We start from the raw sequence: 16,098 nt of genomic DNA on the forward strand, positions 1-16,098 counted from the left end.
CAGGCAGTAAGGGAAGAGGATGTTTGGGGTAAATGGTGCTCAAATCTACATCTCAAATAAGGACATTTGATATATGTATCCGTTTCACCAAAGAAGTCTAGAAAAGAGCACTGAACTTACCTTCCAGTTCAGTGAAATCCTCTGTTTCACCCAATCCTAACAAAAAGTCTTTGAAATAGATCTGCTCATTCTCTGGAGAGGGGGGAAACATTTTTTTTTTAGTTTAACGTGCAAGGAAAATATTGGGATAAAGAAAGTACATTGCATGAGATTTAGGTCTTTTCTTGCATCATGCAGCTAAAGCCAGAATCCGTACTCAGCGGCTAGCAAAAGATGAAATATCACACTGAGATGGCACTATTAGTTTTAAGTTTTAAATTCCTCCACCTCCCACTCTGCCCATTGGGTGCAGGAAGACCATGATTGGGTTGATTTTGTAGGCAGAAGAATCCCTGTACAGTCATACCTTGGAAGTCGAACGGAATCCATTCCGGAAGTCTGTCCGACTTCCAAAAAGTCTGGAAACCAAAGCGTGGCTTTCGATTCCTGCAGCCAATCGGAAGCCCTGTTGGACGTTCGGCTTCCAAAAATAGTTTGCAAACCGGAACACTCACTTCCGGCTTTGCGACGTTCGGGAGCCAAAATGTTTGAGAACTAAGCTGTTCGAAAACCAAGGTACGACTGTATTGCAAAATTAAAGAGAATCTGACTGCATTGTGGGAGAGATGTTCTATTTTCTCTACTACTAGGAAGCTAAAGGTAAACTAATGGGGGGGGGATGGGAGAGAATCCAATCCAAAATCCTTTCTTTTTGCCTTCAAACCTTTGGTGCACCTTAGAGAAGGATTTTTGAATCAACTGCCCACCCTGAGCAGATGACAGAATCAAGAGTGGCACATTCCAGTTTTTATTTCACACTGCTTTTCTCCCCACACCTTGCTGGCTTCTGAGACTCCAGAAACGACACCACACAAGTTTCAAGCTTGTCTCTGCAAGCACATGAGCTAAAAATGTGCAGGGTTGTTTTTATGTTTTGTTTTTTAGAAAAACGAATTCCGAATACTAAAATGTTCTTACATAGAATTGTGGAACAAGCCCTGCTTTGGCCACTGCTTTTCCACCAGTACCTTTCAAATGCAAAAGGTAAAAAGGACCCCTGGACGGTTAAGTCCAATCGCACACAACTCTGGGGTTGCGGCGCTCATCTTGCTTTTCAGACCGAGGGAGCTGGCCTTTGTCCACAGACAGTTTTCCAGGTCATGTGGCCTGCATGACTAAACAGCTTCTGGCGCAATGGGACACCGTGACGAAAAGCAGAGCGCATAGAAATGCCGTTTACCTTCCTGCCACAGCGATACCTATTTATCTACTTGCAGTGGCGTGCTTTCAAACCGCCAATCTTCTAATTGGCAAGGCCAAGAGGCTCAGTGGTTTAGACCACAGCACCACCCGCATGCCTTTCAAATGTATGATTATGTTAAATAGCATCAAAGCCATAATGTGATCATTATTCATCAACAAGTTGGAACTGGCCTGTGACTAGATAAGTATAAAGGTATTCAGTGATTGATTGATTGATCCATCCATCCATCCATTCACCCACCCATTTATCCCTAAACAATACACAGCTTTTCCTCGTGTTATCTTGTAAAAGCTTCTTCATTAATCTTAGTGAGGCCCAGGCAATGCCTGTGTCAACCGTCTAGGAACAGAGAGGGGCTTAGAGGACGGACAACAGGTAAATCTTTCTTACCGTCAGTTTTGACTGATTTGACTATATCGTTGAAAGTTTTATTGGGCAAGTACAGTCCCAGGCCACCCAGACTTCCCTCCAGCTGCTGAACTGTCATCTTCTTGTTTCTGATGCTTTCAACATGCTTCATGGCATCCCGCAGTGCTGGAGGAGGAGAAGAATGGGGAGGAAGGAAGGAAGGGCTGCCATCAATCCCCTTACTCACCATACTGAGTACCGTATTTTTTGCTCTATAAGACTCACTTTTTCCCTCCTAAAAAGTAAGGGGAAATATGTATGTGTCTTATGGAGCGAATGTGAGCTGCCCAGCTATCACAGAACCAGAACAGCAAGAGGGATTGCTGCTTTCGCTGCACAGCGATCCCTCTTGCTGTTCTGGCTTCTGAGATTCAGAATATTTTTTTCTTGTTTTCCTCCTCCAAAAACTAGGTGCGTCTTGTGGTCTGGTGCGTCTTATGGAGCGAAAAATATGGTAATTCAACTCGCCACATTTCTACACGAGTTTGCCATTTTGTAATTTAAAAATCCTCATGAAAATCTGTCAGCATTTTGAGAGGTTATGGAGAACTGATTTGAAATTCACGGCATGCTGTACGTTGAAAGAAAATTATAGGAAAATGATGTACTGTTGGTATTTAACCCCTAGTAGGTTGGCAAAAACGTGTAAGACGGGTACAAATATCTGTTGGAAATGTAAGAAAAAGAAGGGACCTTTTATCATATGTGGTGGACGTGTAAGGTAATAAAAGCATTCTGGGAAATTATATATAATGAACTAAAAAAAAGATGTTTAAAATAACTTTTACAAAAAAAGAGAGCACATTCCCCCCTATTACACCCCCCCCTTTTGTACATAGGTTCAGTTGAAGAACGGCATCGAAAAATGGAGAGAAGTGCACATTGTGGATCGCGGTGTTTCGGCTTGGATATTGGCTGAAGAAGTTTGGGAGTTTCTCATTAAATGCAGAAAACGAAACAAAACCTTCTGAATTTTCTCCTCTGACTCCAGGCTCAGATCACTCACTGCATTGTGCGGAAGAGGAGCAGAGGCTGAGAAACAGGGCCGTTATAAAGTCACTGTTGCTGAATGGGAAGCAAAGGGATGAGGAGGAAGGAGCAGTAAACTGACAGAGCAAAGGCTCTTCTCTCCTCGTTCCCCACTTGTTTGTCCCCTGCCCTCCCGATGGCAGAGCTAATGAAGGAGGTGAGGACAGGTGCCCCACCTAGGCCCGAAGTCACCCTAGGCCTCAAACTGTCCAAAATTCCCTTTCTCTCTTCTAAAAATCCAAAACAGCTTTTCTCTGCTCTTCTCTGCTTTCTCACAAGATGCTGTTGCATAGGCAAAACGTTACTTTTATCAGTACGAGAGAGCTTCAAAAAGGCTAATGAATAGACTCTGTCAATGCCAAGAATACTCAGGCCTGGGAACTGACTCTTATCTCACTCTAGTTGCAACACATCTTGGACACGCTGAACCGCAAGGCTCCTTGACCCCCTTGGCTTCTCATGCCCCTTTCCTGGGAAGGGCACCAAGAGTCCCAAAGACAGGAGCTTTCTGTTCATGCTCAGGAAACTCAACATGGGGCAGGACTCCTGAGGAGGAGGAGAAAGGGGAGGGAACTGGAAGGGGAATATATGCTCTGTGCAAATGGCTGTGAACTCGTGCTTGTTTTGTGAATCTATCACACTTGCTTCTTCTACCAGCCCGGATGGTAGAATAAAGCTTTTTCTCTGAAACTATTCCATGAGTGTCTGTTTTGACTCCCAAAGCTCTTTCCACCCGAGGGCAAAGCCTAAAAAGGCTACACTTTCACAGCCTGACAACCTCCATGGAGCTTAGGTCCAAGTTCACTTTCCAAATGCTTACCTATGAATTCAAAAAAGTGTGGGGAATTGAACCAAACCTTCAGGAATTCAATCCCATCCAGTCTCCCTGAACCTTCAACGGATTGAGAGAAAAGGGGAAACAAATAAACAAGTGATCACATAGGAAAGGTGCCATTCAGATGGCATTTGCCACGAAAGGGGATACAGCCCCTTCAATCAACCACACATCAGCTCATGGCTTAAAAAAAATATTTTGTAAATTGCCCCACCATTAAATAAATAAATAAATAAATAAATAAATAAATAAATAAATAAATAAATGTGGATTTCCAACAGCCTTTGGCGGGGGAGTGAGAGAAGCTGTACATAAAATACAGTGGTACCTCAGGTTACATACGCTTCAGGTTACATACGCTTCAGGTTACAGACTCCACTAACCCAGAAATAGTGCTTCAGGTTAAGAACTTTGCTTCAGGATGAGAACAGAAATCGTGCTCTGGTGGCGTGGCAGCAGTGGGAGGCCCCATTAGCTAAAGTGGTGCTTCAGGTTAAGAACAGTTTCAGGTTAAGTACGGACCTCCAGAACGAATTAAGTACTTAACCTGAGGTACCACTGTACATGACTAAAGGTGCACGAGGAACATCCCTGTGTTCTAAATACTGAGAAGCCACCTGCTACCCTTCTGAAAGGCGAAAGGAAATATGCCAACGGCCAGGCAACAATGGTGGCCACAGAACTTCCCAGCCCCCAGAAAATGACCTTTTCCCACCAAGGACTGGAGTGATGTCCAAGCATTTGCAGATGGAAATTGAAGCTGTGTGTGCTGTTTCCACTGAAGATGCCGGGAATCCCAGTGGCGAAGTGATGCTCTATGGCGCGATGAGGATACTGGGCCCTGGAGAAAATGAATGTGCCCCACCCAAAGGGAGGTGCTGTTTGTGCTAGCAAAATGCCCATGATTATGGCAGGCTGAATGGCAAGAGAGCCAGTCTAGAAGGACCCGTAAAGGTAAAGGGACCCCTGACCATCAGGTCCAGTCGTGACCGACTCTGGGGTTGCGGCGCTCATCTCGCTTTATTGGCCGAGGGAGTCGGCGTACAGCTTCCGGGTCATGTGACCAGCATGACTAAGCCACTTCTGGTGAACCAGAGCAGCGCACAGAAACGCTGTTTACCTTCCCGCTGGAGCGGTACCTATTGATCTACTTGCACTTTGACGTGGTTTCAAACTGCTAGGTTGGCAGGAGCTGGGACCGATCAACGGGAGCTCACCCCGTCACGGGGATTCGAACCACCGACCTTCTGATCGGCAAAGCCAAGGCTCTGTGGTTTAACCCACAGTGCCACCCATGTCCCCTAGAAGGACCCTTAGATGGTATAATACAGGTGTTGTCCCTCCTGCAACAGTTTACTTATTAAACTTGTATCTGAACTCACATGTGGTCTCCTTTCCACACCTGCTTAGCTGCAGCAATTCTGGAGCATCAGAGACTCCCACGCTACTTTACTGGGCCCTCTGCCAATAGTGCTCTCTATTGTAGGTTTTGTCAACCTAGCCTACTCCTATTTGCGTGCCCTTGCCCCCTTCACAGAGTCCTACCCTGCGCTCAGTTTCTTAAGTCTGAAGGGAGAGGATTAAATGGAGATGGAACCCTAGGATATTAGCCGGAGAAACAAGGAAATACAACCACGCTGGTTGCACTGTTATGAAAGATGTCATGGAGGCTTTTGGGCAAATATAGAAAATTAATTAAAGTCTCACCATCAATGGAGACAGATGTCAGAGCTAGCTGAAGTTCCTCGGCTGATAGTCGGATACCCAGAATTTCCAGGGCAACTGGCAGCTCTTCCTTCTTGATCTTCCCTTTGCAGAGCTCTCTGATTGCGTCAAAAGCCTTCTTTAAAGCTGGCAGAGCAAAGGATATACGATATACGATATATACGATATACGATATCTTTATTGTCATTGTCCCATACAAAACAATGAAATTGAAAAACTAATAAAACATTCAAACACCCCTAAAAACTCTGAAACCCCATTTTAAAATACACTATACTATTCTATAAAAATCCCTAAAAACTCTGAAACCCATTTTAAAACACACACTATACTATACTATACTATACTATACTATACTATACTATACTATACTATACTATACAGTACTATACAGTACTATACTACACTATACTATACTATACTAAAAAATACACTATACTATAGAGATCCCTAATGCTGCATTTAGAACCAGAATTGCCCTTGCGTAGAAACTGTTTTTCAGGCGGCTAGTCCTGGCCTTTATAACCCTATACCTTCTTCCAGAAGGCAGAAGCTGAAAGAGATCATTTCCGGGGTGCATACTATCCTGCGCTATCTCTGCAGCTTTCTTATGGCACCTGGCAGCATAGATTTGATCTAAGGCGGGAAGAGTGCACCCAATTATTCTCTCTGCAGTCTTTACAACCCTGGATAGCATTGGTTTTTTCCCTGGCCGTGCAGCCCCCACACCACACACACAGACCATAAGTTAATACGCTCTCCACAGTGCAATGGTAAAATGCCATCAACAGGTCCTTTGAGAGATTGTTTTTCTGGAGGATTCTCAGAAAATATAACCTCTGCTGTGCCCCCTTCATCAGGTCTTTGCTGTTTTCTCCCCAGGTTAGGTTGTCTCTCAACTCCATTCCCAGAAATCGAAACACTGAGACCTGTTCCATGCACTTCCACTCAATAATAAGGATCAAGAATGTTCATTTTTATGCTCGTTCCCATTTCACCACCGGCAGTCCGGAGACAACCGTAAGATGATTTGCAACAGGCTGGTTTTAGGCAGTGAGAACCGGGAGGGGGCACATCATTGAAAGGCGAACAGCTGGCATTAACCCCCATTGGAGCAAATAAGAGGGGATGGTCAATGATGGAACTCACCAGGGGCGATAAAGTAATTGTGAGATGCAGGGAAGACTGACCACAAAGGGGCAGAGGTGGTGGAAAAGCCGAGAGGGGAGAAACTCACCTGAAAAGACCAGCGGTTGCAAGCCGCACGGTGCAAGCCTATGGCAGAGCATGCCTGTATCACCCTGGAGGATGCCCTTATGGGGATATGGAGGGATGCAAGGATGGAAGAGACAGTCTCAACACACCCACACACCCCTTCCATGCATCAGACCACATGTCACAATTTCTCAGAAGCATGTATTTCTACTTCTCTGCACACTGATTATTGCAATAAAGTTACCGGTACATGAATCGACGGTAAGGTAACAGTAAGGGCAAGGTATCACATCCCTTCTGTTGTAAATGTTGGAATCCCGGAAGCCAAGACCCAATCTGGGGGCAAACACTCTTTGGGTGAGAGAGCCCCAGCTGAGATTTAACACCACAAAATACGTAGCAAAGAAAATAGTTGGAATTGAAGATGGACAGTAACACCTTAAAAATGTACCCTTCTGGCACCTCCAATTGCGGACGGGATCCGTTCCGGAGCTCCGGTCGGATCCTGAGGTTTCTGCAACCAGAGGGACTGCTTCTGCGCATGCACACACAACGGTAGACTGCTTCTGTGCATATGCGTGCGGCGAAACACTTCCTGGTTTGCCGCTTTCGCAACCTGAAGTTTACGTTACCCGAGGGTAACGTAAGCTGAGGTGCTACTGAATTATTATTATTATTAACCCCTTCCCACATCTGCACATTCACTCAACATTTTCAGATGCACTGACGTATTTGTGGGCAATCGAGATATTGTTTTCTGTAGTCTTACCATCAAATTCTGAGATAGACTGGGTACCAGTTATACTCCTAATAATCTCATCAAAGCCTAGAGTCCCATCGCCTGTAAGGAACAGAATAGCAGATAAGTTGAGGGGGATAACTTGTACCTATGTGTGGGAAATCTTGTTCTTATTTATTCATTTATTTCATAAAATTTAAATACCACCTGATTTCTTAAAAAACAACAACAACAACAAATGCCCCAAAAGCAGCTCAGAAAAAGAAAACAGCAAAACAATAAAAGCATCAGTTAAGAACAACTAAAAACAGCTATTTAAAACATTGTAATAATAATAATTAAAATCAACAGTATGCTAAAAGCAGGTTAAAACACATGTAAACATTCTACATATCTGGGCAGGCTTGTCCAAAATAAAAAAAGGCTTTTAGGAGGCACCGGAAAGTGTACAATGGTGTCAAAAGGCATGCGTTCCAAAGCGTAGGTGCTGTCAGACTAAAATATTGATTTCTTATAACTGTGGAACAAGTATTATGTGGCACCTGTAGCAGCCAGAGTTCTGCAGATATCAGCCTAGATTCTATGTGAACAGGGCCAGATTTAGGTTTGATGAGGCCCTAAGCTACTGAAGGTAATGGGGCCCTTTATATGTCCAGCTGTCCTTTGTCAACAGCAAACTGTCGCTGTTTTTTGTGTTGAATATATTGTGATGGTTATGGGTGGGTTACTCGTGTGTAAACTGCCTCCACTTCAGTTAGATCAGTGGGCGTTTCTTGAATCTCTTCCAGCATAAAAGCTGTTTGACCCCAGGTCTCCGCCTGTGTTCCCTGCGCGGAACGCGTCTGCGCAGGTAAGGGGACGGCAAGGGCGTGCCAGCGCTCTCTCCGCTGGTCTCGGTTGAAGGGTCTCGGAGCCCTGACACCGATTCCTCCATCTCCCTCTCCTCTCTATTGGTGTCACACTGAATTCTTTCCCCCCGACTGGTTCCCTCTCCGGCATCGCTCTGGAGCCCTGCCTCCGCTTTTCTCTCTGATGTCAGTTCCCTGACATATATGCTATATGGTAATTTATGGACCTAATAGGTATCTAAAGCCATTGGCACATGCAGAATGTAGGCACCCTATATATAGAAATGAGCAAACCTGTGATATTTTAGGGAGCAGGCTAGCAGGCGGGGCCCATGACTTACATTATAGGCGCCTACACAACACCAAACACTGTTGCTGTATGTAGGTTTTATTTTATTTGTTTTTTATCTTATATTTTGGAAATGTACATCCAGGTGTTTTTTCCTTTAAATTTTTTTGGGGGTCGCAAAAGAGTGGGGCCCTAAGCTATAGTTTGTTTATCTAATACGTACTGGACATACTGACGGCAATGTGGTTCATTAAAGCAGCGAGGGAAAAGGAGGGAGAATGACAGTCCTTGCCCACAAGCTTACAATGCAAAAAGAAACGACATGGCCCCATGCAAGTGTCCTGATCTCACCTGTGACTGGAACTGAGTGGACCAGCTGCTGCAGTTCCTCTGGTGTCAATTTGATGCCCACATTGGCCAAGGTTTTGGGCAGATCATCCACCTGGACTTGGTCGCCTCTGATATTACTCATGGCATTCATAGTATCCGTCAGCACTGCCAAGGGCAGAAGGGATGAAGATGCAGTTAGCTGTTTTTCATTCATTTGGAAGCAAGCCTAAATCTGCGGCTAACAAAGGAGTTCCTCCCTGCAGGTGGAGAAGTAGCCTGGCCATTTATTGACAGGAAAGGGTTAAGCACGTGCGCGCATGCGCGCGCGCACACACACACACACACACAACCATGAGACGAACTCTCAACCTCCTATGGCTGATTTGCATTTTATAAAGTCGACTATCAGGGCACGGAATCACAGAACTGAGCATCAGCTTTGAGCTTGAGATTGCTAGGGCATGACGAGGAAAACACGTTTTCTGGGAAAGCCTTCCCCAAACCTCCTGGTCCCCAGATGTTTTGGACTACAACTCCCACCAGCTCCAGCCAAGGGGCAGGGATGATAGTTGTATTCTGGAAGGTACCAGGTTTGGCAAGGCTGACCCGGAACCTGATGAACGGTTCTAGGTACCGCAACAAGGAAAGATCTCTCAGTTGGCAGAGAGCCATAAAATAAATGGCTGGTTGTCCTTACCCGTTGCTTCCAGGAGTTCTGGTAAGAGCGTATAAACCCTCATGAATTCGCTGAAATTCACCCTGCCGTGACCTAAAAGGCAAAGGGTAAATCAGAAAAAAAAAAATAGAACAAATCATCCCAGCCTGTACCAACCTAATCAAGATTTGGCCCCTGCACAACCGTCTTTTTCTTCTTCTAATAATAATAATAATAATAATAATAATAATAATAATAATAATAATTTAATTATACCCCACCCGTCTGACTGGGTTTCCCCAGCCACTCTGGGCGGCTTTCAACAAAACACTAAAATACAATAACCTATTAAACATTAAAAGCTTCCCTAAACAGGGCTGCCTTCAGATGTCTTCTGAAACTTTGGTAGTTATTTTTCTCTTTGACATCTGATGGGAGGGCATTCCATAGGATGGGTGCCACTACCGAGAAGGCCCTCTGCCTGGTTCCCTGTAACTTGGCTTCTCACAGCAAGGGAACCGCCAGAAGGCCCTTGGAGGTGGACCTCCGTGTCCGGGCAGAACGATGGAGGTGGAGATGCTCCTTCAGGTACACTGGGCCGAGGCCGTTTAGTCTGCAAGAGACTGTTCAAAAGAGAATAGCACCTTCCCACCCAGACCCCACCCAGAAGTCTTACTGTCGGCTTTGGCTGTCTTCATCACTTCCTGCAGTAACTCATTGGCCTCTGGGAGATCCAGGGTCTTCAGGGTGGACTCAAGAGCGTGGAGATTAAAATGGTTGCCCTTGAGCTTGTTCAGAGCCATACAGGTGAGTTGAAGTTCTATAAAAAAACCACACTCCAAAGTCAACATGACATGACAGAACAGCCCTGCACAATGAGGCCACAAAGGGTAGATTTGCCTTGTTGAACCACAGAGCCTAGGACTTGCCGATCAGAAGGTCGGCGGTTCGAATCCCTGTGACGGGGTGAGCTCCCGTTGCTCGGTCCCTGCTCCTGCCAACCTAGCAGTTCGAAAGCACGTCAAAAAGTGCAAGTAGATAAATAGGTACTGCTCCGGTGGGAAGGTAAACGGTGTTTCTGTGCGCTGCTCTCGTTCGGAAGAAGCGGCTTAGTCATGCCGGCCACATGACCCGGAAGCTGTACGCCGGCTCCCTCGGCCAATAAAGTGAGATGAGTGCCGCAACCCCAGAGTCGGTCACGACTGGACCTAATGGTCAGGGGTCCCTTTACCTTTACACTAATATGAACCTTTGGTCTGATCCAATGAACATGGCAAGTCATGTTTTTACAGTCAACAGCAAAGCCTTCGCCAGTCCTTTCCTATTCCTCGGATTCTTCCCTCTATTGTCCCTTACAAATTCTCCACTACCTATTTTGTCAGCACAGGAAGCCGAGTTATAAGGAGTCAGACCATGTAGCTCAGTTTTGTCTCCACGGACCGGCAGTCAAACCTGGGTCGCTCAGCACGCAAAGATGTTCTACCCTGAGCTGCAGTCCTTTCTTGAAGCCTGCCCCTTCCTCCTTTCAGGGTTCAATCTCTGACATTCGAAAGAAGGGCTGCGAGTTCCAGACTCCACAAATTCTTTCGATTATTATTATTATTATTATTATTATTATTATTATTATTATTTTAAGAAAACCAATCACAGAAAGTCATAACCAACTTGGGGGGTTTTCTGTGAGAAGATAAATGTGTGTTGTTGTTTTTCCTGCTATTTATGGAGTTGGGTTGGGGGAATCCTGTTTGGAAGGCTTAGCTTTGGGAGCTTTGGGAGTATTATCGTTTTAATCATGGCGAAATTGGTTTTACACCATCTCGCCAGGTCTTTGTTGATTTTCCACCAGAGGGGGGTGGGGGTGGGAATAGTTTCGAAGATATTGTTTGTTAAGGTTTCTAGTTATTTTATTTGAACCCCATGATATCCATATTTTTTTATATATATATATATATATATATATGCAGGTTTTGGTGTCCTCGGGTGTCTTCCCGTGTAAAAGTTGGGGTGTCTAGGCGACGTTTCGACGAGGTCTCACTCGTCATCTTCAGGCTGGTGCTTTCGGCTTCTTGTTACTGGAACAGAGCGGGATCTCAATGTTTGAGTTCCTATAAATACTGTAGAGGGGGTGTGGTGTCTAGCCTCCAATGTTCTGGGCAGAGAGGAAGTTCCCAGGCTAGTGTGCCTTTTCTTCTTTTGTTCCTTAATTACTTGAGAGATACCTTGAGTGATTTCTTGAGTGATATCCTGAGTACCACTTAGGTGGGTCATTAGGTGTGGATTACAGGATTACGAAGCTAATCCAAAAGGAAACACCCCCCAAAAACCAAGACACAGAAGAAAACAATGGCATGGCCCTCCTTCCTTATATCAAGGGCACTACAGATAAAATTAGCAAAATCCTCCATAAACACAATATCAAAACAGCCTTTTGCACCAACCAAAAAATAGCCAATATCCTCAGAAACCCCAAGGATAAAATCCAGTTGGAAAACCAAGGGATCTATGAAATACCCTGCAAAGTCTGCCCAGCCACGTACATTGGACAAACAAACAGACGAATAAATGCACGTATCGCAGAACACAAGAATGCCGTCAAAAAAGAAGAAAAAACTTCCTCTCTTTTCCAACACATGAAAGAAACAGGACACGAAATTAATTTTGCAGATTCCAAATTGCTCTTTAACACGGAACATCACCACAAGAGAATAATCATGGAAGCCATCGAGATAGAGAAACACCCTCACAACATGAACAAGCGTGACGACACATCCCGCTTGCCAGACATCTGGAAATTAGCCCTCCCCACAAAAACTGACACCAGATCCAGAGGCACACAGAACGCCAACACCAATCAACCACACCAGACCCAAACCCAGACCCTCTCCACAGATGAATTACTGACACCATCCAGTAGCCAATCCATGGTGGCACCTCCGGATGCTGCACCCCCCTGCAATCCCTACACAGATCTGGCTGACACAAGCCACAAAACCACAGCTCGCCCCTATACACGAAGCCAAGCCAAAGCACAACTAAGTGCAATACAGCCATCTTCTCAGGAAAACTCTTCACAAAGTTCAAGAGGTCAAGACACAAAGACTTTAGCAACTAATCCACACCTAATGACCCACCTAAGTGGTACTCAGGATATCACTCAAGAAATCACTCAAGGTATCTCTCAAGTAATTAAGGAACAAAAGAAGAAAAGGCACACTAGCCTGGGAACTTCCTCTCTGCCCAGAACATTGGAGGCTAGACACCACACCCCCTCTACAGTATTTATAGGAACTCAAACATTGAGATCCCGCTCTGTTCCAGTAACAAGAAGCCGAAAGCACCAGCCTGAAGATGACGAGTGAGACCTCGTCGAAACGTCGCCTAGACACCCCAACTTTTACACGGGAAGACACCCGAGGACACCAAAACCTGCATTCCTGTACCCGTGAAAATCTACGAAAGCAAATATATATATATATATATATATATATATATATATATATATTTATATATATATATATATATATATATATATATATACTTTATTTATTTATTTATTAAATTCATATTACACATTAGTTACTGTACAACTTCAGCACTGTACATAACATATATTGTATTAAATATACGGATTCCCCACATCTAACCCTATACCGAATTCACCATTTACCCAAATACCCTTGTGATTTCCCTCACCCACGTGAATGATTTCCTTCTCGTTACATTAAAACTCTATCATTGTGTTCATATTTATTCATCACATTAATCAATCGTCTACTCTAGAATCATTGCATCTTAGCTTAATGAACTCAATCAGTACTTATCCAAAGATTTCCACTGGAGTAATATTGTACAATATATTCTTCAACACACTTCCATTCCTTTCTGAATTCTTGTTTTGATTGCTTTCCAATTGACGCTGTCAGTACCCCCATGATATCTAATGTTGGTGTGGCAGAGTTTTATTTTTGTGACGTTAGCCAATTCTTTCTGGGTATGGCTTGATGATGTGTAGCCTCAGATTTTGCGCAAGACGTCTATGGCAAAAGTGTCTCACACTACATGTAAATGAACTGGGGAAAAGACTCTATGAATTGAAAGTGGAGAAGACATGTACTTTCCCCCATTCACTTGTTTGTTTTGTAACACAAGAAAATATTTAATAAAAAATCTGAAAAATGAAAGAAAGCCATAGCCAAGGTCCTATAACTAAGGACATTCTTACTTAAATAGGTACACATATTTCTCTGAGCCTTTTAAGTGTGAAACTTTTAATTTTAAAAAAAATGAAAAGAAGAGAAAACTAATCACAATCTTAACCCTAACCCTAACCCTAACCCTTGCACCCGTGAGTTTTCAAAGCCATATTTGCTATTTTCAGACATGTCTTTGCTTACCTGGATGAGTAATAAAAGTTGCAGTATAGGTTGTTCCTTTGAAGAAGTCCTTCAGATTCACAGTCTTTCTGCCTGAAAGTGGGGGGTGGGTGAAGTTTACAAAATATTCCTTGTCCACCCTCCTGGAGGCAATTCCTATTTGCCATAAACAACCAGGCGAGTGGCTATTTGCATGTCTTTATTAACGGCACTAGTGTACTCTCCATAACACAAGACAAAAAGACACTTGTTCTAGGAGCAATGGGATGGCCCCTTTTGCAACTGAATTGAATTCGACGGCCTTTCCAAGCCAGCCTCACCTCACAAACGCCCCCACTGGCCACAAAAGCTACTTACCATCAACATTGCAAAGGGCCAACGCGTCCGATGCCTCTTTTGGGGACAAGAAGATGTTGAAGCTGTTCAGGACCACCTGCAATCCTTCCATGCCTATCTTCCCATTTTCCACCTTGGCAAGGGATTCAAAACCATCCGTCAAGGCTGCAGGGTTCAAGAGGAAGGGAAAGGAAGAGATCAGGCAGACAGCAACCCAGAGGTGGCAGATGAAGTTGATGGACTATATGGAACTGGCGGAAATGACTGGCAGAATCCGAGACCAGGGAGAAGAGTCGGTGGAAGAAGATTGGAAAAAAATTAAAGATTATTTACAGAAATACTGTAAAATTAATGAATGTTAGAAAAATGTTGGAATGAAGTTATATGGCTTTAGCAGAAACGTTATAAGGAATTAAGTACAAATAGATTTTTAATGTATTAAAGGGAAAAAATAAGGTTAGAATAAGTTAAGATAAATTACAGGACAGAAAACAGAGGAAGATGGAAAGGAACTGCTGAAACAGTTAATTGAAGTGGAATACAAAAAGGGAGGTGTGAGGAGGTCGTGGAAATAAGTGAATGAAAGATAAGATATTGAAATTATTGGATGTGTTTTAAATTGTGTTTGTTTTGTTCTGTTAATTCAATGTTTTAGTGTCAGTGTTACATAGTGTTTTTGTATTGTATTGTATTGTTTTGTTGAATTCTTTTTTTCTTTTATAATCTTTAAACTGTTAATAAATATTACTTTTTTTAAAAAAAGACAGCAACCCAGAGGGCAGGTTAAGCTAGGTGACAAAACTCTATCTACAGGGCATAGATCTACACCACAATGCTAGCTGATGGTAGCTTGAAGTGGCTTTAGGTTCAACAGCCATCTCCTTCCCCTGGGTTCTGAACACTGCCGGGAACTCTTCTTCAGTGAATATAAAGGTAAAGGGACCCCTGATCATTAGGTCCAGTCGTGGCCGACTCTGGGGTTGCGGCGCTCATCTCGCTTTATTGGCCAAGGGAGCCGGCGTACAGCTTCCGGGTCACGTGGCCAGCATGACTAAGCCGCTTCTGGCGGACCAGAGCAGTGCACGGAAACACCGTTTACATTCCCGCTGGAGCGGTACCTATTTATCTACTTGCATTTGACGTGCTTTTGAACTGCTAGGTTGGCAGGAGCAGGGACCAAGCAAAGGGATTCGAACTGCCGAGCTTCTGATCGGCAAGTCCTAGGCTCTGTAGTTTAACCCACAGCGCCACCCGCACCCTTTCAGTGAATATATTTGATGCCAAATAATTCCCCAGCACTCTTTCCCACACACAACACCCATAAGCCTCCAGGCGGGAGCCATGACAGTTAGTGTAAACCGGGGGAAACCAGCCTGTGGTCCTCCAACATCATTCATGGTCAGGGATGATGTGAACAGACTTGAAGGAGAAATTCCTCCCTGGCCCCAAATACTGCAACCAATTGTAATCCACCCCCATTGCTCAGCCCGGACGCTTGAGGTCCAGCTCCAAGGGCCTTCTGGCGATTCCCTCCCTGAGAGAAGTGAGGTTACAGGGATCCAGGCAGAAGGCCTTCTCAGTAGTGGCGCCCGCCTGTGGAACGCCCTCCCATCAGATGCCAAGGAAATAAACAACTATCTGACTTTTAGAAGGCATCTGAAGACAGCCCTGTTTAGGGAAGTTTTTAATGTTTGATGTTTTATCGTGTTTTTAATACAGTCATACCTCACGGGTGGTGCTGTGGGTTAAACCACAGAGCCTAGGAGTTGCCGATCAGAAGGTCGGCAGTTTGAATCCCCGCGATGGGGTGAGCTCCCGTTGCTCGGTCCCTGCTCCTGCCAACCTAGCAGTTCAAAAGCACATCAAAGTGCAAGTAGATAAATAGGTACCACTCCGTTGGGAAGGTAAACGGTGTTTCCGTGCGCTGCTCTGGTTCGCCAGAAGCGGCTTAGT

General features: G+C 44.4%; 1 protein-coding gene across 5 annotated transcripts in view; it reads right to left on the bottom strand.

Moving 5' to 3' along the window:
• Positions 1-16,098, bottom strand: part of LOC310829902 (uncharacterized protein) — a 122,868-nt gene that overhangs the window by 50,581 nt on the left and 56,189 nt on the right. For all 5 annotated transcript variants that reach the window (XM_083708916.1, XM_083708915.1, XM_083708919.1 and 2 more), the window contains 10 exons: positions 14,163-14,310; positions 13,831-13,898; positions 10,113-10,256; positions 9,479-9,550; positions 8,803-8,946; positions 7,345-7,416; positions 5,343-5,486; positions 3,621-3,692; positions 1,754-1,897; positions 121-192 (listed from right to left, as the gene is read on the bottom strand). In XM_083708916.1, coding sequence (XP_083565042.1) covers positions 121-192; positions 1,754-1,897; positions 3,621-3,692; positions 5,343-5,486; positions 7,345-7,416; positions 8,803-8,946; positions 9,479-9,550; positions 10,113-10,256; positions 13,831-13,898; positions 14,163-14,310 — 1,080 coding nt within the window. The remainder of the gene's footprint in view (positions 1-120; positions 193-1,753; positions 1,898-3,620; positions 3,693-5,342; positions 5,487-7,344; positions 7,417-8,802; positions 8,947-9,478; positions 9,551-10,112; positions 10,257-13,830; positions 13,899-14,162; positions 14,311-16,098) is intronic.

This window comes from Podarcis gaigeae (genome assembly GCF_964106915.1).
Source record: "Podarcis gaigeae genome assembly, chromosome: 13".
NCBI classification, from domain to species: domain Eukaryota; kingdom Metazoa; phylum Chordata; class Lepidosauria; order Squamata; family Lacertidae; genus Podarcis; species Podarcis gaigeae.